Source organism: Trichoderma aggressivum (assembly GCF_033847375.1).
Source record: "Trichoderma aggressivum f. europaeum strain CBS 100526 chromosome Unknown scaffold_011, whole genome shotgun sequence".
Lineage (NCBI taxonomy): Eukaryota > Fungi > Ascomycota > Sordariomycetes > Hypocreales > Hypocreaceae > Trichoderma > Trichoderma aggressivum.
The window spans coordinates 306,375-326,653 of NW_026946377.1; the positions used below are offsets into that span (position 1 = coordinate 306,375).

Consider the following 20,279-nt stretch of genomic DNA (forward strand, 5'->3'; position numbering starts at 1 on the left):
CCCCCCCCCCCCCCCCCCCCCCCCCTCGAATTCCCTTGCAGACGAAACGCGTTCGTAGGTCCGGAGCCTATCGCTCGTCGCTTCCCCCTCGATTCTGTCTCCACCAGCTCCAGTGGCGCTAGCAGATACAAGAATCAACAGGGTGCGAGTGCGTGCAGCATCCAGTCACAGGTGTTTTTTTCCCGTCTCCTAGCACATCTCCTAGCAAACTGGCAAGACGAACTAGGCTGGAATCGAGTTAGCAGTGGGTGCCTTTTGATTCTGCTCCTGCTCCTGCTTGCTGCAAAGCTGCTGATATCGCCCTCGACTTTGCCCGGGTCTCTTGCAGCTTCACCTCCTGCGGCTGAACCCCGTTCCACTGTGTCAACCTGCTTCTGACGTTGATGCAGCCTTGAAACCCTCTCCAGACCGAGACGCACCCATCATCCCATCTCCGATTCCCGCTTTCCATCTCTTTCTTTCCAGCCATTCCTCCGTCTTGCTCTCGTCATCTAATTCTTTGTCCTCCCGTCCCCTCTCGCCAGATTCGTCCCTATCCTATTCCATCCTCTCCAATATACACCGCGCAACGCCCAGCCCCTCGCCCAATCCAGCCTCCACCGACTCGTTATTTCGATTCTTGCCAACCCCTCCAACGCATCAACATCATACCATACCGCCGTAAACTGAACAATCAGGACAATAGAACCATCGTCAAGTCACAGCCTCATCTCGGGACGAAATGGCGCAAGCTGGAGTTCAATCGTTGAAGGTAATCGCATCCAATCTACTTCTCTCCGCGACTTTGACATTTTTTTTTTTTGGTTTGGTACTGACACCTCCTGTCTCCTTTAGTGTGTCGTGACCGGTGACGGTGCTGTCGGCAAGGTATGTCACATCTTGACTTGCGTCTCCTATTCTCTAAGCTAGTTCATGTTGACTGACTGCGGTTCATAGACGTGTCTGCTCATCTCGTACACGACCAATGCTTTCCCCGGAGAGTACATCCCGACCGTGTCAGTAACACCTTTCGAAGTATAAAGAAACGCTGGGTTTGCGACTGCTTGGCTGACATTGAAATTCTCACGGCAGGTTTGACAACTACTCTGCTAGCGTCATTGTTGATGGCAAGCCAATCAGTCTGGGTCTTTGGGACACTGCAGGTCAGGAGGATTATGATAGACTCCGACCCTTGTCCTATCCCCAGACCGATGTATTTCTCATCTGTTTCTCCGTTGTGAGCCCGCCATCCTACGACAACGTTGCTGCCAAGGTACAATATGCATCCCCTATGTTCGTCTGCGAGAAGAACCCAAAATATCTGACCATGACCAGTGGCTTCCCGAGATCACCCACCACTCCTCTGGAACCCCAATCATCCTGGTTGGCACCAAGATCGATCTTCGAGATGACCCTGCCACCAGGGCCAATCTGACCAAGCAACACATGGAGCCTGTCAAGTACGAGAATGTCCTGAACTACGTCAAGGAGGTCAACAAGGCGAACAAGATCATCTACAAGTACATAGAGTGTTCTGCTCTTACGCAGCGTAACCTCAAGAGCGTCTTTGACGAGGCTATCCGGTAAGTAAACGTCGACGGCCCAGGACGGGCCTCTTGTGCTCTCCTTTGCAATACCCGCCTTCCTACCCAGGGCTAACGTTTCGTGTCTCTGCAGTGCGGTTCTGAATCCCACCCCCCAAGCGTCCAAGGCCAAGAAATCCAAGTGTTCCATTCTGTAAAGATTTCTGGCGAAGCCATTTTCGTTTTCCCATGTGTAGCGTCTTGGGCAGCGAAGGCCTCTGCTAGAATTTCTTTTACAAACGATTTCCAATCTCGAGCCGCCGCCGTCGCCGCCGCACGAATTTTTTTTGGGTCACCTTAGAACGGTGTACATTACAGAAGCTCCTCACCGGGACGTATTTCGATGAACTAGACCGACTTAGTTATTAATGGAGAGTGGAGGACGAGACGAAGGTGAAAGAGGGTCGGGGCTCTGAAAAGGAGATTTTATTTTTTAATGAATATGGCTGTCCTGTGTCTTGAGATTCCCCCCATTTTCCTGGTACTGTTGATAGGGTTGCAGCAAGCCAGAAAATGACATTTGTTGACAGGACGGCAAGATTCTGACGCCATCTCGATGGTCCTAGAAGGTGGAAGATGAAAGAGAATACCATTACCGCTCCATGGCGTCTGGCAAATTAACGAATTTTTGTTTTGCTTTGCGCCAGTCGTTTTCTACATTGCTTGAAAGAATATTTTTGAACCAAATTTTTGTTTCTCCTCGTCTCGCTGTTTTTCACTCCTTGACTGATTTTCGATGGTAGTTTTTTCATGGGTTGCACTGGTATCTATAAATGGTAAATGCATTGCGGATGATGCTTGGTATGTATTATACCGGCATTTAGAGAACTGTCTTTGTTATATTGGCTCAACAGCCGGCAGAATGCATAGGAAAGGCGAAGCTCCGTCCAATTCTATTGGGGGTATCTCTCTTCCACCATTTTTTTTTCTCTTTTCCTCCGCTTCTCGTGCAGCCATGCTATCCTAATGAAGCGAAATATGCCACTATTTCGTTTCCGATGGTTGATACATGCGTCCCAGCTCGGAAAAAAACGTAGATTCTGCTGCAAAATTTCGGGTTTCAATCGCCACAATCCCATATGAATAGCGAAAATAGGCGGCCACCGGCGAATTACATTGAAATAATCAAAGAGAAAAAGAAAACAAATAAATGAAACAAACCAGGCCGTATCTGGCCAATAATGGTAACGAACAAGTGCAAGAGAAAGCGTACACGAAGAATCCTAGTGGCATCATCAACAAGGTAGATTACTTGAACAGATTTCCAAAACCTGGGAGGCGGGCAAGACGGCTCGGGTGGATATCCATTCTGGACGGGCCGCTGGACTTGCCATTGGTCTGGTTCTCGTCCTTGGCCGTCTTCTCCTTTTCGATGCGCTTGGCCCGGTTCTCGTCGAGTTTCTTGTTCTTCTCGTTAATCTTGTCCTGGCGGCCCTGGCTGTTTCCGCCTCCTCCAGCACTGTTGATTGAAAGAAACACCAAACGTTAGCATTGACTCTTTTTCTTCTTCTCTATCCATGATACGATTTGTGGCTTGTCAAAACTCACGTCAATTCAACATTGATTTTTCTCGCTGGAGAGATGCCGTCCTCAAACATGGAATGGTGGAACTTGTCCAGGCACGTCCGCTGGTGCGTCGGGGTCGCGAACTCGACAAACGCAATGCCCCTGCAGGCCTTGGGATCCTCCTTCTTCGTCAGGCACCGCACGGCAACAGGCTTCAGAGTGGCGAAATGCGCCGTGATGGACGCCGCTGTGGCGGAGTAGGGGAGGTTGCCGACAAAGACAATGTTGCGGCCTGCCTTCTGGGCTGAGGACGAGTCGAGGTCGATGACATCTCCGGATTGGGGCACGTCCTTTGACGAGGGGGATTTTTCCTTCTTGGACTCTTTCTTGTCCTTCTTTTCTTTCTTTTCTTTCTTTTCTTTCTTGTCCTTCTTGTCCTCCTTCTTTGCTTCAGTCTTTCCATTTGTCTTGGATTCAGACTCGGGCTCAGCCTTCTTTGGCTTTACGTTTGCCTCGTCGTCGTCAATGTCCATGCCCTCAGGAAGATCCTGAATATCCTTGCGCTCTTCTTTCTTCTCTTTCCGAGTCTTGTTGTTGTATTTGGACTTGTCCCTTTTCGGCTTCTTCTCTGCCCTTTCTTTCTTCTCCTTCTCCTTCTTCTCCTTCTTCTTCTTCTTATCCTCCTTGGACTTGGGCTTCTTGGACTTTCTCACTTCATTGCCTGGTTCGGCATCGTCATCGCCGCGCTTGCGCTTCTTTGCGGGCGAGTCTTGAGGCACATCGACGGGCTTGACGTCCTCCGAGGCGGCAGCGGCGCGCTTGGACTTCATAGTGTAGAGTTCTTTTGTCGGTGATGCCTGAAGAATTGGGGAAAAAAAAGAACCTTGAAGAATTGAGGTCTAGAGTCGCTGGTGAATATGGAAGAGAGCGGGCGCGACTGTCGAAAGCTTGCGACGATAAGAGAGAAAAAAAACCTCCAATCGCTCTTATCGGGGCTAGATTGCCTCCAGTCGCAATTTTCAGGTGGGGCAGCTGCTGAGAGGAGGGAAGGAGCGGACCTGCTGGCTTGAATCGGCGCTAGTGGCCGCAATCTTGTAGCTTCCGCTTTGGCGCACCGCTAAAATGGCCAGTGACAACAGAATGAGATGGAGGCTGTTGAGGTTTTTATAAAAAATAAAAATAAATAAAAAATAAAAAGATTCATGGCCAACGAAGACGATGACACAGTATAGCATCAATATGACTAAGGGTCGGCTGCCTTACCTTGATATGATGCATGAGCTGATAGGACTTGAGCGATGTGTCCAATTCGCTGACTAGAGAGATCTCACTCATCAGTAAAAAGATGGCAGTAAAAGATGGATAGCCTCTCTCTGTGCCTGAGGATCTACAGACATGCTCCGTATCGTCCCATGAATCAATTTTACACTCCACAGAGTCCATAGACTATGAAGAAGTCCGGTGCGCAAAACTTTTCTGTACTGGTCCAAGGATTGGATCAGAATCACCACTCAATTTGTTCTGCTTGACCATGCTTAGACATTCTGCCATAGAATCTAATCTCAGTTGGCTACAAGATGTTGTAGTCAATTGCTTTTGCACCTCCACAGGTCAATGGGGCAACCGTGATACCAAGGTCGCAATATTGAGGTACATGTTTTGCATGGCAACCGACTGCTCTACATTTAGTCCAGGATATCAGCAGCAAGAAATCTGGGGTCTCACCGTATCCCGTTCAATGAAAATTCCAATCTCATCGGCATGGTCCATGGTATCATTGACGCCCAGGTGCCAATAGATATCTCGCTTTCCGGGGCTGCTAAAATCGACGTCAGGCAGGGAGCCGACGTTTCTGACGCTCCCGCGTGGACCCGGCATGGATGCGGTGTTGACGATCCCGTCATTCTGAAGCCAGTCTTCAAAGCCGGCATCTAACATCTCCCTCTGCGCCTGCGTAAGCTGCTGGCCGCCCATTGCGTAGACAGTTGGCATCATTATTGGTATGACATCCTCTCGCGGAATGTACTCTCCCGGGCTTGGGAGCACTACTGTGTAACCCTGTATCCGGAGAACCCTGGTCATCACCGACTTGGTGATCCATTGTACGAAAGCAGGGAAATCAACTATCGCTGGGAGAAATGCCCACAGCGTATTGATCACCATGTTCGTCAGCTGCCTGAGGAATGGGATTGGGATCCCCGTCTTGAAGGGAAACTCGTTCAATGCGACCTTGCCCCAGTCTGGCCAATCTGTGGGAAACGGTTTTGTGGCATGAAACGATAGGCTGAAGTAGAAGATGTTTGGCGAAGTGTTGATTGTTTTCTGGGAGAGTTCATGGACCCCTTTGATACTGTTGTCGTACAACCCGTTGTCTTTGGAATAGAGCCACCTCCACACGGCGCCATCGGGCGATTCTAGACGTTCAAGCATGCCCTGGAATGTTTCTCCAGTGTTTCTACAGATTCCCCAATGGTCAAGCTGAAGGTCAAAGGCTCTCTTTTCTGGCGGATAGAAGGAGGCTGTGGCAAAGAGTCTTGCAATGAGCCCGACTGCGGCGCTCAATTGTCGCTGAATTCATTAGTCTTGGGAACCTTGTTCGTTGTAAGCGCTGTGTCATGTTGATACATACATCAACAAAACTCCCGAGAACATCGATAATAGTAGTTCCTCGGTGAGGGGTCCCAAGTGTTGTGACTGAGATGGCCCAGTCATCCCTCCCTGCCTCGTTGAAGTATTTCGGATGCAAATTTTTGTTGTTACCCGACATGAGGTCGATGAGATACCTCACCGTATTACCGCCTTGAGAATGACAGACAAAATGAACCCTATGATCTCTGTCCCATTTCCAGTTATGAAAGTCCGGTGAGTTGGAGTATAGGATTGCGCGCCTTCTGTTGATGGTGCTGGTTCGCTCTGGGCCACGGCTCGGTCCGAAGTAATTACCGTACTCAACATCTACATCGTTTTCTTCTTCAAGCGTATTTGTCGTCAGATCCATTGTGTTGAACCTGATGAGCATTAGTCGAGAATGTTGAACTACCTAGGTGGTGAGAAACATACTGCCCAAAAGTAAGCTGCCGGTATAGCTCACAAGCGCGTTCCCAGTTTGTCGATATGGGAGCAATTGAGGCGATGATCACTGTATATCCCCTATTGGCCAAAAGTGTCGCGATGTCAATTTCTCCGCCAAAGTAGTTGATGGCACCGAACAACGGGGCGCCCCAACCTGTGAAACCGGGCACTTTGCTGCGTTAGTACTCGCGTTGAAGAGCATGTATGAGACCTACCAAGGACAATCGGAACCGACTTATCATCGGGTGCAATATTTTCCACCTCTTGAGCGAGGTTGTGTAAATTCACAAGCCCATTCGGGTCATTGAGGTTTAGAGCCATGTGAAAGGTTTGCTGAGTAGTCTACCAAAAAGCGAGGACAGCGGAGATGGTTGATGAGAAAGTTGATTCGTGACGGTGGGGGAGCAAATATGTCTAGTGAAACATACGGATTGACCGCATACTTATAGCCCTACACATCCTGCGGTATAGGATTCGACAGGCTATCTCTTTGGAGAGTGTAAGCTCCCTTCAGCTGAAGAATGCATACCAACTTGACACACTGGACCAGTCAACGGAGGGATGGCGGATGGAGAAGAGGATGGGGGCTTCTGAGCGGCTGAGTTCCCGGAAAAGTCCAAGCCATCAACCTTAATTCAATTGAAACAAATTGGATGTGCTGTACCCCTTTGAAGATGGACACATTCCACGAAATCACTACGAATCAATCCACGTGCTTCAGCTGAAATGACTTGACGCCAGGCCAATATCAGCCACTTTGTGACTGGGCGCCCTCGATGCAACATTAGCATACAAAAAGCATTCAGCTCAGATTGCTTCAATCGGTTCGAGGATTATGCTCTGAAAGAAATTCTTGTTTGTTAGTACATTGGTATTGAACGGTCGCTTCATGTTCACCTACAATCTTGTTATGCCCACTGCATGGAAACGGCTCCTACTGGGTGCCATCTGCAAGTAAGCAAATTTTGGATTACCGTCTATATCTTCATCTCCCCAGCAGAGCTCGGTGCCCATCAGAAGTTGTTCAATTGAGTCTCTCGGCAGCCACCGGCTCACCAGACGGCACGAGTTCCGTGATCGCAAAGGGTCAAGTAAAATCGGGCATGATGCGGTCCGGTTGGCCGAGGAGCTCGTTCCGAGTTGCTCTCGGGAACTTCCGCCGTTGGGTGGCTTGTTTTCCATTGGCCGAGTTCCATTTTGTGTGTCAAGACATGCTGTCAAAAAAAAAAAAATGAGTATTGAAATACTGATTCCCGTGCTAATAATGTATTATATGGAACTCACTGTGTATATCGCTGTTGAAAGCCTCGATCGTACCAGCTGAGCTCTACTTATGTGTTCACCAACATATATACAGCGAGAGCGCTCGCTTTGCTGGTGATGTGAGGGCATCAACAGGCATAGGACCTACTGATGACATTCCATCACCGTCCCCTCCGCTGTGCCTTCATCTCTCACATGACAAGCCCGATTGAGAGATTTGACGACATGATGGCGGCGAATGGAAATCGCAACAAAGATACACGCAACATCAGCCTAAAGCTGATAGACCAAACTCTATCCCAAACCCGAACGGAATCATCAGGACCACGCTGACTCGTACTTGAGGCATCTAGGAACCCAAGTAGGTATGAAGCAAGCCCTGCAATACTACTAAGGTTTACAGTATGTGCCATAAAAAAGCGGACACTCACGACTGCCGCGGAATCAACGGTTTGTAATTGGTCGCTAGCTCGCTTCTTGTTGCGCCGCGTCGACGCCACCCGCTTCTTTATTTCTTGTTCAAGGCCGAGGCAGTAGCTGGCGATTCGGCATTAAACTGGCAGTATCTGGTACATTGCAGGTTTGCGAGGGCCTTTCCGAAAGGCCAGAATATGTTGGTTGCACAAAGGGTTTTATTATTACATCTTTCTTGAGAGAGGTCCCAATCGACTAAGCATGCAAGATGCCATCTGGTACCACCTAATCGCACGTAAGATTGCCAGCATGGGCTCGTCTGATTCATGCATCTGTCCAAGATAGTCCACGTTCTTTCCACTGTGATTTAGATATCTGTACAGCTGCCAAGGATGTCTTGACCGTAGTACCACTCGTACTTGCCATCTAGACTACTAGGTACCTATGTACTTGGTATTGTGCTCAAGCCAAGTCTGAGCAGGAGCATCTCGGAGAGAGTCCGCGACTCAGTCAGAGATAAGCCCTGGCCACTCATTGGCCGGAATGCCGAGTTTTCTGCGTCATCGCACCACAACCACCAATTTCTCCTCTGTTCCTGCCACTCGACCGTGCGGGGAAACGGCGGTCTCCTTCCTTGGAGCAGGCCGCAAAAGGCTTCTTGCCCTCTCCAGCAGCAAACTAGCGAGAAGCATGAGTACTAGCCCATGCCTGGGGCGTTCTTACCCCACGGATTTTTAGGGTGCTGCTACCCCACAAAGTGCAGGGGCCTGAGTTGGTGAACTAGGGGAGTTTAGCACGGCCTAGAACCCGCTGAATGCCCTGTAGAAGCCATGAATCGGGAATCTTGCGTGTGGAGAAGTGAGAACGTTTGGAGACCGTTGATCGCAAGGTTGCTTGAATGCCCCCCAGCCAATGTGCATAATCCCATCACAGCTGGTTGTGATTCCGTCGGGTGTTGACGCATTCGATTGCTTGACAAGGTTCCTACATACGAGTCAGCCAGCCATCCAGCAATTCAATCAACTTTGTCTCTGCAGCATTGGAGGCAGCACGCGCTTGAGCAGATACCTGACTCTGGCTTCGGCCCCAGATTTCGCAAGTTGATCGACATCGTCTACTGGCCTTACCATTCCCGATTGATCAGTTTTTCCTGCTTCTCATGGCGCCATAGAAGAGAACCGCTCCACCGAAGAGACAACAAGCTTGACGCCAGTGACCTTCAGATGGTGAGTCCTTGTAAATCCCGAGCGCAACTGCCAGGGTTTGTGCGCGTGTCCGTCAAATAATACAGCATGTGCTAACCCGCATTGTGGAGCAGAATGATGAACGAGTGCAACATCGTGGGTCACCCCAGAATCTCAAGCCTCCCCAGCCCAGCAGCTCTTACTAGGTAGTATTACGAGTCTTGGTATGACTAGCAGAGAACAACAAGGACGGCGGCGGCAGCTCGGAACAAGTCAGCTCCAAAGCATGGGCCCTTGGACGGCGGGCTCTTCAAGTAATACGCCGTCCCTTTATTATCCGTTGTCCCCCTCATCTGAGACAAGACAGCTCTTCCCTCGGATGTAACCCTGCCATTGACCACCCTTCTTTTCTCTTTCTCCTCCTCTTTTCTCCAACTCTCTAACCTCATCATCACGTTTCTAACAAGATTCCGTAGCATTCGCTGCCTTTGGCGTTACACTTTGACCTACACATCACAATGGACGCCGGAAACCATGCCTCTGAGAAGGCAGAGGTTGAGAAGATTCAAGATGTAGTGGCAGGCAACCTCACAACAGGTTCTGAACCTGCTCTCGGAACCTTTGCCGACGTTGATGAAAAGAAGATTCTGCGCAAGGTACGTGACTCTCTCTACCATCGAGCCCAAGAGTCGCTAGTGGCGTCAACTCTCCTAACACCGCGCTGGTATAGATGGATATCCGATTACTCCCAATGCTTTCGGCTCTATATCTCCTCTCGTTTCTCGACCGTAAGTTGATGGCAAAGTACGGCGCGCAAGTTCATTCAGCTGACTACGACAAGGCGGAAATATTGGCAACGCCAAAATCGAAGGACTTCAGGAGGACCTCAACATGTCGCCCGGCCAGTACAACTGGTGTCTCACCGTCTTCTTCTTTACCTATGCAGCGTTCGAAGTTCCCAGCAATCTGCTCTTGAAAAAGCTGCGCCCCAGCCGCTGGCTGCCATTGATCATGGTCTGTTGGGGTGTCGTCATGACTCTCATGGGTATCGTCCAGAGCTTCCGCGGCCTGGTGGCGGCTCGTTTGTTCCTAGGAGTAACAGAAGCCGGCCTGTTTCCCGGTGTAGCTGTAAGTTTTGCCTCGTTCGGAACCATGACTGTTTCGACTGACACGAATAGTATTATTTGACAATGTGGTACTGCCGTGAAGAAATTCAGCTTCGCCAAGCGCTCTTCTTCTCTGCCGCCTCCGTCGCCGGAGCATTCAGCGGCATTTTGGCTTTTGGAATCAGTAAAATGGACGGTGTCGGTGGCCTTGCGGGCTGGAGATGGATCTTCATCCTGGAAGGAATCGCGACTGTACTCGTCGCGGTCATGGCCTTCTTTTTCCTTCATGACTTTCCCGAAACCGCAAAGTTCCTTACCGAGGACGAGCGTGCGTTTGTTGTTCATCGTCTGAAGTACCAAGGCCAAGTTGGCCAGGCTCAAGTGGCACAAGCCGAAGAGTTCGAATGGAAGTATGTTCGTCAGGCGTTTACCGATTGGCAAGTTTGGGTCAACATTTTCGTCTACTGGAGTGTAAGTCTTCCTCTGTGCAGTCCATTTTACTAGGTCGTCCTCTTCCATCTCTTTGACAATAGCACTAATATTCAATGCGAAATTCAGATTGTTTGTCCCCTCTACGGCATCTCCCTCTTTCTTCCCACCATCATCAAATCTCTCCATTACACATCGAGTACCGCGCAGTTAATGACAGTTCCCATCTACGTTGTTGCTGCTATCCTAGCTGTCGTCAGCGCCTACTTTTCCGATAGGGTAGGGAAGCGCAGTCCCTTTATCATTGGCTTCCTCTTGATGATGATAATCGGCTTCTCCATGTACGTTTTCACCACATCATCTCTCTCAACTGCTTGCATACCAAGCGTTGTTGACTAATCGTTATTCCAGGTGTATCGCCTCATCAAATGCCCATGTTGTTTATGGCGGGATATTCATAAGTGCGTGTGCCATTTATCCTGCATTTCCCGGAGTCATCACATGGCTATGTAACAACTTGTCTGGCAGTTACAAACGCAGCGCTGGAATGGCTATTCAGATTGGAGTTGGAAATCTTGGAGGTGTAAGTGGACGCCCGTCTTTGCGGGCTGTTGTTAGATATTGTCCCCGCCGCTGACACTCATTTGCTAGGCCATGGCATCCAATTTTTACCGTCAGGCTGATGGGCCCCGATTCATCCTAGGACATGGCTTGGAGCTAGGCTTCATCTCTATGGGAATTGTCGCCAGTTGCATCTTGATCTTCAGCTACTACACCGTGAACAAGAGGCGTGAGCAAAAGCTGGCGGATGGAGAGGCGGCCAACTTTACGCCAGAGGAATTGTCGGCTTTGGGAGACAGGGCCATTACGTTTCGCTACATGTTCTAAATTGCGGCCGCAAGTCGTCGCCTTTCTTTGTCTGGCAGTCTGGAGGTAGACGAATAATAAAAACGACATTGTATTTCTGCCACGACTAACTCGGCGCATCTGCCGTGCGTGGGACTCTAAATGAAGAACTAACAGACATGATAATGACCACAATGTTTCAATACGCCTGCTATAAAAAACAAAATAAGATCTTGGCCCCTACAAGTAACCCTCCACTCTCCCCGAACCTCTCCTCAGAATGTATATCAGCTCATCAATATCCCACCGACGAGGATGATGAGCAGAGCAATGGTGCAAAGCTGTGGTGTTAGCTTCGAAACGCTGTTGACCAATGCGATTTGGGGAAACGATGTCTCCGTCACCACGTTATCGGATGGCACAGAAGCGCGAGCTGTCGTGGGCCTCGACATGGCGAATCCGCTCTGTGTCGGAAGGCTGCTTGGTTCAGCGACGTGACCGGAGTCAACCATTGATTCCACCATCACGCTGCTGCCAATGGCCAATTGAGCGACATTGCTGATCATGTCTGTGGAAGCTGCCGTAGCTGCTGGAGCTGGCTCCCAAACCGTCACGAGCATCGTCTCGGCACCAGCCTCACCAGGACGGTTGATTTTGACCATGACCGAACCTATTGGCTCGTCTTGCTGAGCATCACCAACTAGCATGCGTCCTGTCGTCACTGTCTCCTTGACCTCAGATTCGCATGTCGTGGTAGATGATTTACCATGTGTCTCTGGACTTGCCGTGCTTGATGTCCGATTAGGTTTGGCAGTTGGCCAAAGAGTGGTCACCGAAGGCTCGGCTGTCTTGCCAGTAGGCTTGCTTTCTGCGGTTTCCACAGCGAGGTCATCTGTTTGGCTATCTGGATTTTGTGCCAGTGATGATAAGGTGCCTTGCCCATACGATGGTGCCTGCGCCCCTGAGCTGAGGCCTTCCTGTGGAATGGAAGAGCTCTTGTCAGGAGTCTGCTCACCAGATCCCGCGTTTGTGTATTCTGGTGGGTTGGCGCCTGACGGATCTGCCGCTTCAGCTGAGGAAGACGGGGATGGGGGCGCGGGATGGATAATAGATGCCGGTACCGGATCTACCAAACTGGTGGCAGCAGGTGGCGAAGAAGGAGAAGGCAGCGGAGACGGTTGAGCCACAGTTGTAGGCTCTGCGGTCTTGGATTCCTGAGGTCCTGGGATTGGATTGGCTGACATCTCGGCATCGTCTGTTGCCGAACAAGGGCTTGATGCCGGGGTTGGAATTGGGGAAACAGGCACGGGCGTGACAGCGCTGGAGGTTGCTGTGGCCTCAGGGCCATCGCCGCCGTTGGGTGGATGAGAAGATCCCCCGGCAGAGTTGTTTGAATGACCAGGCTGGTTTGGATCCTGAGGATCAAGGCCACCGGTACCTTGAGAAGCAGTCGAGCATGGAGATGTCGAGGCTGGAGACGAAGGATTGCCTCCCCCTGGGGCCGCCGAGGGCGCCGAGGTCACCGCAGGGCCACCGTGCTCACCGAGATCAGTTGGCTGTGAAGGATCTTGCCCACCGTCAGGGCCATGAGAGTTTGATGGCGTGGAGTCTGGTGGGCAAGAAGAGGTCGTGGAAGGATCAGCCGTTGACTTGGTTGGTTTGGCTGGAGCGGGTGACGTAGCATTGCCATTTTCGCCATTGCCATTCTCGCCTTCGCCCTCACCCTCACCCTCACCCTCACCAGTAGCAGGACTGGAGACAGGAGGTGGTGGTGTAGGAGAAGTGGCAGGCGTAGATGGGGCGGGTGGAGGGAGAGACACAGTGACAAGACCGTCGGGCCCGGAATTGCACTTCAAATCAATGGAGATGTCAAAAGACAATGTCAAATGGTCGGCATCTGGCTGAGATGCATCACCAGGCGTGCTGTACGCAGGAGGGATCGATGGGGTGGGAAGATACTGAGGCTTCTCCAGGTCGACGTGCTGGACCTCGACGGGATGCAGTGGCCCAATGCTCATGCCCAGGTCGGAACATGCGAGGACGACATGTGCCACCGCTGGGCCATAGTCGTACTGGGGACAGGCGCCGATGAGGCATTGGAAGAGAGACTATGAAAAGCAATCTGTTAGCCGAACCATCTAATAATGAGTGCAGACGACCAAATGTCGAGGGTGACTGACGTTTGTCATGAGCTTGTCACCACAGATGGTCTTGAGGTCGAGTGCTCCCTTGTCGTTTCTGATGTTCGAGGCACAGTTGACAGCGCATCCTGTGTAAATCTAGTCAGTACAAAGACATGCAAAAAAGGGGAGAAAAGAAGTGTCACTCACGCGGTGCCAGGTCGTTGGCATTGCTGCGACCAAAGTAGAGGCAAGCAGCCAAGACAACCACAGCGGATTCAGGACGCATTGTTGCAGCGAGTGAAGCAAGCCGAAAGAGTGCTTGTGCGTGAGAAAAATGGATTGTCGCAATTAACGATAGTCACCAAAAAAGGTTCCAAAAAAAAGAGGCGTGAGGATGAATTCCAAAAAGAGTGTTGGCGATGGTCTGGTGGTGAATGATGGAAGATGGTGAAGAAGAGGGAGAAGAGAGAGGAGAGGGAGAAGAGGGGAGAAGAATAAATGAAGAGGCTACGGACAGTCGCTTAGGGAACGATGAACTTCAAGGAAAGAGCTTCGCTTGACGTGTTTGAATGGCGCAACTGGTAGGAGCTTTGAGGGAGTACATTATACGGAAGAGGAGAATCGAGGAAGGGGCAGGGGCAGGTATCGCCTCCGGGCTCACATGCATGTACCGAAACAAAACGACATCGTCAGTGGTAGCGTCAATAACACGCGAATGTCCATTCGTCTAGATGTGTCAAAGCAAACTCCATTACAACTATGAATTAAAGAAGGGGGACGGCAGAACATTGCTGTCCGGGATGCAAAGTAAACGTGGGCTGGGCAAAGCCGTCGGATTCCCATGCTTGATGGCCTCACTAATAGAACAGCAAGGCCAACGGCTTCTTCTCATCGCCGTAGCGATCCTTGAACTCCTTCCTCGCCAGAAATCGTGCAAGCGGCATCATGGTGTCCTTCATGTCCATGACGCCCCTCTTCTTCAGGTCAATATGCGAGGCATCAACGACCAGGCGCTGCAGCTTGTCCAACGATAATGAACCTGCCACTGGTCAGACTTTGAACATGCTCATATTTGTTTTCATGTAGTCGCTAGGGAAATCAAAATGACGGGCAGGTACTAAGGTATGTAGGTAGGTACTCACCATTGTCGATGAGCTCCATCAAACGTGCTGGCGTGCCAACACCAATGCCAATCTTCTTGTTCTGCAGCAGGGCAACTTGCTCTTCGACCTTCATGTGTTTTGCAAACTGTGACAATTCATGTGAGCACAACAAAGCTGTAAAGCCACCAAGCCGCAACTCACCAGCTTTGCAACTAGACTATCCTTGCCCGAGAATTTCCTTAGAGCTCTGCAGTTGCACACGTCAGTAAACTGCCCAAGACGAGTCCATGCAGCAGATGATGACTACCTGGTAAGATCTGCAGCTCTCAAGCCTGCACCAGCAACAATAATGGTATGGGGCATGCCATTCTTCTTTTGCGCCCTCGCCAGGCTCTCCGGATGTTCTGAGAATTTCTCGAGAAACTCTGGCAGCTTTTCCAGCGACCTGTTTTCCTGCCACGAGGTGGTGTCTGTGATTGAAGATGCTGCAAATCTCATGTGAGCATTACTGAATAGAGACCACCCCAAGGCCAGTTGGCATACCTGATATGGCCAGATCTGACAGCTCGACGGGACTCAGATCGGTACCGAATCTCGCTAGCTTCTGTGCATGGTAGTCTGCTAGAAGCTGGCCGTCCATCTTGGAGAAGAGCGTATTGAGGCCAAGCTCGGTGTCGAGGCTCTCATCGTCGACGGCGTGTTTGGACTTTCTCTTTTTGGCCTTTTTGGCCGGAGCCGCCTCTTCAGCGGCCCGTTTCTTTGAATTAGACATTTTGTCTAATTGTGATTATGATTGTGATTGGGGTTGATGTGAATAAGAGCTGCAATTTTTTTGAGACGATAGTGGAACTTGACCAAGGTGAGAATTTTGCGGGACGCACCGCACAGTGTATCAAGCCTAGCAAACACGGCAGGTTTCTAGTTGGCTTCTGCGTATGATACAGTGCGATACTGTATCTCACCGAGAGTCCATTTTTTTCTATGCATCCGTCACACGAGATGGATTCATTGTAGTAGTATGGTGTGAGACTTGGAGGGTAATGAGGATACCATCTTGGCTGCATCTCCCATCTAAACGCATGAGCTAGCCGACAGAGTCATTCACTAGAATTTTCTTGTCTCAAATTCATATTTCATATTTATCAATGTCAATTAATATCTCTAGAGATCAAAGGATCAACTCGTTGACATTAACTCTCCATAGTAATAAGACGAAAAGTTCACTCATTTCGAGAACTGTAGGCGATGCCCCAAACCCATTCCAAACGCCAAACTGCAAAGTTCAAAAATGTAAAACTGAGCCAGCAAAACAGAGGCCGAACAAGACCGCGTATTGCCCTCAGAAGATGCTGTTCACGATGTTGCTACCAATCGACGCACCCGCACCGAAGATGGCGGCGTTACCAAGCTTCTTGCCAAACTTCTTTCCGTATTCGCCAACCTTGCTGTTTCCATCTCCGCCTTGCTGGGACGGCTGGCCACCCTCTGCTATCGCCATGGGTGGCACACTGGCATTGTAAGGGTTCTGTTGCGCCGAAGGGCCCTGAGGGTAGCCGTATGCCGGCTGCTGGGGGTAGGTCACGGGAGCAGGCATAGGGGCCTTTTGCTCCTGCTCGACAAAAACGTAGTTTTGGGGGAAGATGCCCTCCATGCCAGTGCGGTGGTTACGACCCATCCACCAGTCCTGGTTCATGTACTCAAATACATCGATCTTGTCGTCCTTTTCCAGGCTCAGATCGCGGGAATCGCTGGCATCGTAGCGGTACAGGGCTCTCGCATAAGCCAAAACGGGCTTCCCAGCTGGAGCCTGAGAGCGCGTGGGGACGCCGGGAGCGGGAGTATCATCGTATGAAGGAGGAGCAGGAGAAGTTCCATTGACGTTGAGGTTCTGAAAGGCCTGGACAGGGGCCTGGACAGGAGGCGTCACCGCTGCCACAGGCTGAGCAGGTGTTTGGTTTGCAGAACGAGCAGCGCTTCCGGGAGCGGCTCCACGAAGAGGAGTTTCGGCGGGCAGGGCGGCGTGAATAGTGTCGAAAGCGGCTTCGTCAATGACGCCTTTCTCAAGGAGGCTTTCGAGCTCCTGGTCAATTGTTAGTGATTTTTTCAGACAAAGAAGAGAAGAGAAAAAGATTGTTTCCCGTCATAGAGGATGTGCTCATACGTTCTTAATGGTTCGAAGAGACCGGTTGGTCTCCATGATGGTCTGGCGGTCCATGGTATTGGTGGCAGAGGAATGCGCGGAATAAGGCTGGGAGATCAGCAACCGCTTTCGCGTGTAAGTTTTTAGTTATGGAAGAGCCCAAAGCCTTGTATATAAAGGCCGGCAATAACAACGACGGAGGGAGTGCTCGGAAGAAGGAAAATACCACGTCGAGCGCCGGTGACTCCAGGAACAGAGCGGTAGATGCAGGATGCAAGAACTGCAGGGGGTGGAACGATGCTGTGAGTGCTAAGGAATAGGTGGGAACAATGGCAGCTATGACCGCCCGTCAACTGGAGTACAGGTAGTGGCTGTGCTGCCACGAATTACGCGGAGCGGACTCGAGGGGCTCCCGGATTGGCATTTCGGGGTCTGGCCAACGGCCGAGAACGAAGCCACAGCAGCTGGAATGACGACACAACAGGGGGAGTAAACAATGTCATTAAAACGGAATGAAAGACTGAGATGAGTTAATGAATGAATAGCGTCGTAATCGAGCCGGAAATATCAAAGGAACTGCCACAACAAAGCGTTCATATTATCCCAATTACATGTGTTTTCGTTCAGCACAGAGCAGAACCAGAGAATGCCCTACCTGTATTGAACAGGTACAGTACTAAAGCTCCAGTAAATCGGGCCGTGTTACCCGCTTATGTGGCTAGTAGATCGCTGCATTTGGAGAGGGTTTTAGAGGCGATGTGTGCTGTTGGCCCTGGATTTGCCACCGATCGGAGGCAACCCAGTGCCACCAGGATTCTCACATCTACCAGGTAGGTAGTATCGGTACGAGCCGATACATGTTGAGCATCATGATGGATCAATAGTGCTAGAATCTACCTATATTGAGTACACAGGGTCACCAAATCACATGGGGAAGAATGGTGTTTGTTTATACGATTTTTTTCTTCTTCATTAATATTCTGCTACTTTTTGTTTGGTCTGTATGACCGTCATCATAAACATCTAAGTACATCAGGATTTTCTTCTACTTTTTTGCACAACCCCAATCTAAACAACAAACTTGCTCTCCTTGACAGCGTACTTGTCAACGTACTCGTCCACGGTCATGGCCTCGAGCTTCTTGCTGTCCTGGCTGAGCTCAACGAGCTCCTTGACGGTGGCCTCAGAGAAGTGAGGAGCCAGGTGGCGCTTGTACTTGGCCAGGATGACGGGCTTGGCCTCCTCACGACGGAGACGGTGGCCCAGAGGAGCCTCAACAGCGACCTCGTCGAGGACGGTGCCATCGTTGAGCTCAACGGTCAGGGCGTTGGAGATGGTTCGCAGGGCAGGGTCATGGTAGTCCTGGGTGTACTGAGGATCCTCAACGCACTTGATCTTCTTGCGCAGAGACTCGACAAGCTCCGAAGTAGCAGCCTCAGAGCCGTCGACGTAGTCGGTGGCCTCGAGGCGGCCGAAGACGAGCATGACGGAGGCCATGTACTGGATGCAGTGGTCACGGTCGGCGAAGTTGTCCATGGGCTTGAACTGCTTGTCGATGATGCGGATGCAGGCCTCGTGGGTTCGGCAGGTGACGGCCTTGATGTCGGCGGCGGACTTGCCCATGGCCTTGAGCTGGTGGTGGATCTTCTCAGAGGCCTCTACGGCGGTCTGGGAGTGGAACTCGGCTAGTTTTGAACTGTTAGTTTTTTTTTTGAAACAACTGTTTCGTAGAGGGCATCGTTGCAACTTACCAGGGTAGGAGACCTTGAAGAGGACGTTCTCCATGACATAGCTGCCGTAGGGGCGCTGGAACTCAAACTTCTTGCCCTTGAACAGGACATCGTAGAAGCCCCAGGTGGGAGCAGACAGAACGGTGGGGATGCCAGACTCGCCCTTCATGACCTTGAGCGCCAGGTTGACGGCGCGCTGGCAGGCATCACCGGCAGCCCAGGACTTGCGGGACATGGTGTTGGGGCTGTGGCGGTAGGTTCGTAGGCTCTGGCCGTCAACCCAGGCCTGGGTCACGGCATCGGCAATCTGCTTCTCGCTGAGGCCCAGCATCTTGGAGACGACGGCGGTGGAGGCGACCTTGACCAGGACAACGTGGTCGAGACCGACCTTGTTGTACGAGTTGAGCAGGGCCAGGCAGCCCTGGATCTCGTGGGCCTTGATCATGCCCTCGAGCACGTCTCGGATGGTGAAGATCTTGCCGCCGGCCAGGTTTCCGCCGGCCTTGTTGGTGCGGTTGATCCAGTCAGCAACGGCCAGGATGGCACCCAGGTTGTCAGAAGGGTGGCCCCATTCGGCGGCCAGCCAGCAGTCGTTGAAGTCGAGCCATCGGATCATGGCACCAATGTTGAAGGCTCCGTTGACGGGATCCAGCACAAAGGGCGTGCCAGGAACCTTTGTGCCGTTGGGCACAACGGTGCCAGGGACAATCGGGCCCAGCAGCTTGGCGCACTCCTTGAAGCGGAGGCCCTCGAGACCGCAGCCGAGGGTGTCGAGGAGAATCCATCGAGCAGTGTCAAACTGTCAAAGTTGCAGTTAGAAGCCAGAACAAACACTCGATTTTCTCGTCCTCTCCTCCTCTTTCTCTAGCCAGCTTTTATTCCCTCCGTAGCCATCTCGGGAGAGCCCAATTGATGGCGGGGGTATGAGACAAAAAAAAACACGGCCGTCGTTTTTTTTTTCTTTTCTGTTGAAAATGAGGGGCAGCCCGAGATGCCCGACAGTTTCGCAATGAGGGGCAGCAAAACTTACAGCTAGCTCAGAGTCAATGGTCTTGTTGGCGACATAGTCGGCAATGTCCTTGATCTCAGGATCGTACTCGCGCGAGGAAGACATGATGGGCGCTCCGGAAAGCTTGGGGATGGAGGTCGAGAAGTTGCTGCGCGAGGCGGGGGTTGAAGGCACAGCAAAGCCGGAGGAAGCAAAGCGAGCGGCGCCGATGGAGGCCGAGCAGAGACCACTTGCGGCTCGCGATTGGACTCGCAGCTTGGATGCTGACCTGATGCTGCGGGAGATGGCGGACATTGTGAGGCCAGAGGAGGGCAGAAGAATGTGTCTGGAGTCGACGGATTGGCTACTTCCTTCCGTTCAACGAGACCCAGAAAGACTGATGGGAGAAGAGAGAAAAGGGAGGAAAACAGAGCAAGAGAAGAAAAAAGCTTCCAGCCGCTTTGTGAAGGCGTTCCAGCTCTCCCAGAGCCGAGCTTTCACCCTGGCAGACTCCGCCAATCTTAAGTACTGCCTCTCGCTCAGCCGTCAAATGCCGTCCGCACCATCCTCGGCTAAACCAGGCCGATCTAGCAGCTGTTTATGGGGGATTTGGCGGCATCTCCAAATCCTGGGGCCCCGGAGCCGGAGCATCGCCGGCCTCTCTCACCTCGGTCATGGCTGGCGAAGCTCCGGGCGACGGAGCAGGTGAAGCTCGGCTACGATCACGTCGTACCAGATTTCGGAGGCGCAGCAATAGGTGGGAACCGGTGGCCGAATACAACTAGTGGTATATTCCGTACACAGCCTTTACTT

At 51.4% G+C, this 20,279-nt stretch overlaps 8 protein-coding genes across 8 annotated transcripts; 2 read left to right on the plus strand and 6 right to left on the minus strand.

Moving 5' to 3' along the window:
- Nucleotides 1-721: 721 nt before the first annotated feature.
- Triagg1_3739 (uncharacterized protein) lies at nt 722-1,720 on the plus strand (the record flags this gene model as incomplete). Its single annotated transcript, XM_062898065.1, has 6 exons — nt 722-751; nt 835-867; nt 937-995; nt 1,072-1,252; nt 1,315-1,562; nt 1,657-1,720. The coding sequence occupies 6 exons, from the start codon at nt 722-724 to the stop codon at nt 1,718-1,720; spliced, it is 615 nt and encodes a 204-aa protein (XP_062757242.1).
- A 1,090-nt stretch (nt 1,721-2,810) lies between these two features.
- Triagg1_3740 (uncharacterized protein) lies at nt 2,811-3,898 on the minus strand (the record flags this gene model as incomplete). Its single annotated transcript, XM_062898066.1, has 2 exons — nt 2,811-3,021; nt 3,111-3,898. The coding sequence occupies 2 exons, from the start codon at nt 3,896-3,898 to the stop codon at nt 2,811-2,813; spliced, it is 999 nt and encodes a 332-aa protein (XP_062757243.1).
- A 674-nt stretch (nt 3,899-4,572) lies between these two features.
- On the minus strand, nt 4,573-6,461 carry Triagg1_3741 (uncharacterized protein; the record flags this gene model as incomplete). Its single annotated transcript, XM_062898067.1, has 6 exons — nt 4,573-4,638; nt 4,701-4,742; nt 4,794-5,636; nt 5,698-6,076; nt 6,129-6,309; nt 6,356-6,461. 6 exons carry the CDS (start codon nt 6,459-6,461, stop codon nt 4,573-4,575), a joined length of 1,617 nt encoding a protein of 538 aa, XP_062757244.1.
- Nucleotides 6,462-9,519: 3,058 nt separating this feature from the next.
- Triagg1_3742 (uncharacterized protein) lies at nt 9,520-11,424 on the plus strand (the record flags this gene model as incomplete). Its single annotated transcript, XM_062898068.1, has 8 exons — nt 9,520-9,657; nt 9,732-9,789; nt 9,843-10,129; nt 10,180-10,578; nt 10,666-10,877; nt 10,948-11,001; nt 11,065-11,119; nt 11,188-11,424. The coding sequence occupies 8 exons, from the start codon at nt 9,520-9,522 to the stop codon at nt 11,422-11,424; spliced, it is 1,440 nt and encodes a 479-aa protein (XP_062757245.1).
- Nucleotides 11,425-11,669: 245 nt separating this feature from the next.
- On the minus strand, nt 11,670-13,791 carry Triagg1_3743 (uncharacterized protein; the record flags this gene model as incomplete). The annotated part of the gene is made up of 3 exons (XM_062898069.1): nt 11,670-13,490; nt 13,563-13,651; nt 13,713-13,791. The coding sequence occupies 3 exons, from the start codon at nt 13,789-13,791 to the stop codon at nt 11,670-11,672; spliced, it is 1,989 nt and encodes a 662-aa protein (XP_062757246.1).
- A 571-nt stretch (nt 13,792-14,362) lies between these two features.
- Nucleotides 14,363-15,380, minus strand: Triagg1_3744 (uncharacterized protein; the record flags this gene model as incomplete). Its single annotated transcript, XM_062898070.1, has 5 exons — nt 14,363-14,544; nt 14,648-14,753; nt 14,810-14,855; nt 14,916-15,093; nt 15,152-15,380. The coding sequence occupies 5 exons, from the start codon at nt 15,378-15,380 to the stop codon at nt 14,363-14,365; spliced, it is 741 nt and encodes a 246-aa protein (XP_062757247.1).
- Nucleotides 15,381-15,947: 567 nt separating this feature from the next.
- On the minus strand, nt 15,948-16,823 carry Triagg1_3745 (uncharacterized protein; the record flags this gene model as incomplete). The annotated part of the gene is made up of 2 exons (XM_062898071.1): nt 15,948-16,688; nt 16,770-16,823. The coding sequence occupies 2 exons, from the start codon at nt 16,821-16,823 to the stop codon at nt 15,948-15,950; spliced, it is 795 nt and encodes a 264-aa protein (XP_062757248.1).
- Nucleotides 16,824-17,816: 993 nt separating this feature from the next.
- Nucleotides 17,817-19,781, minus strand: Triagg1_3746 (uncharacterized protein; the record flags this gene model as incomplete). Its single annotated transcript, XM_062898072.1, has 3 exons — nt 17,817-18,433; nt 18,500-19,277; nt 19,509-19,781. 3 exons carry the CDS (start codon nt 19,779-19,781, stop codon nt 17,817-17,819), a joined length of 1,668 nt encoding a protein of 555 aa, XP_062757249.1.
- Between the last annotated feature and the right edge of the window lie 498 nt (nt 19,782-20,279).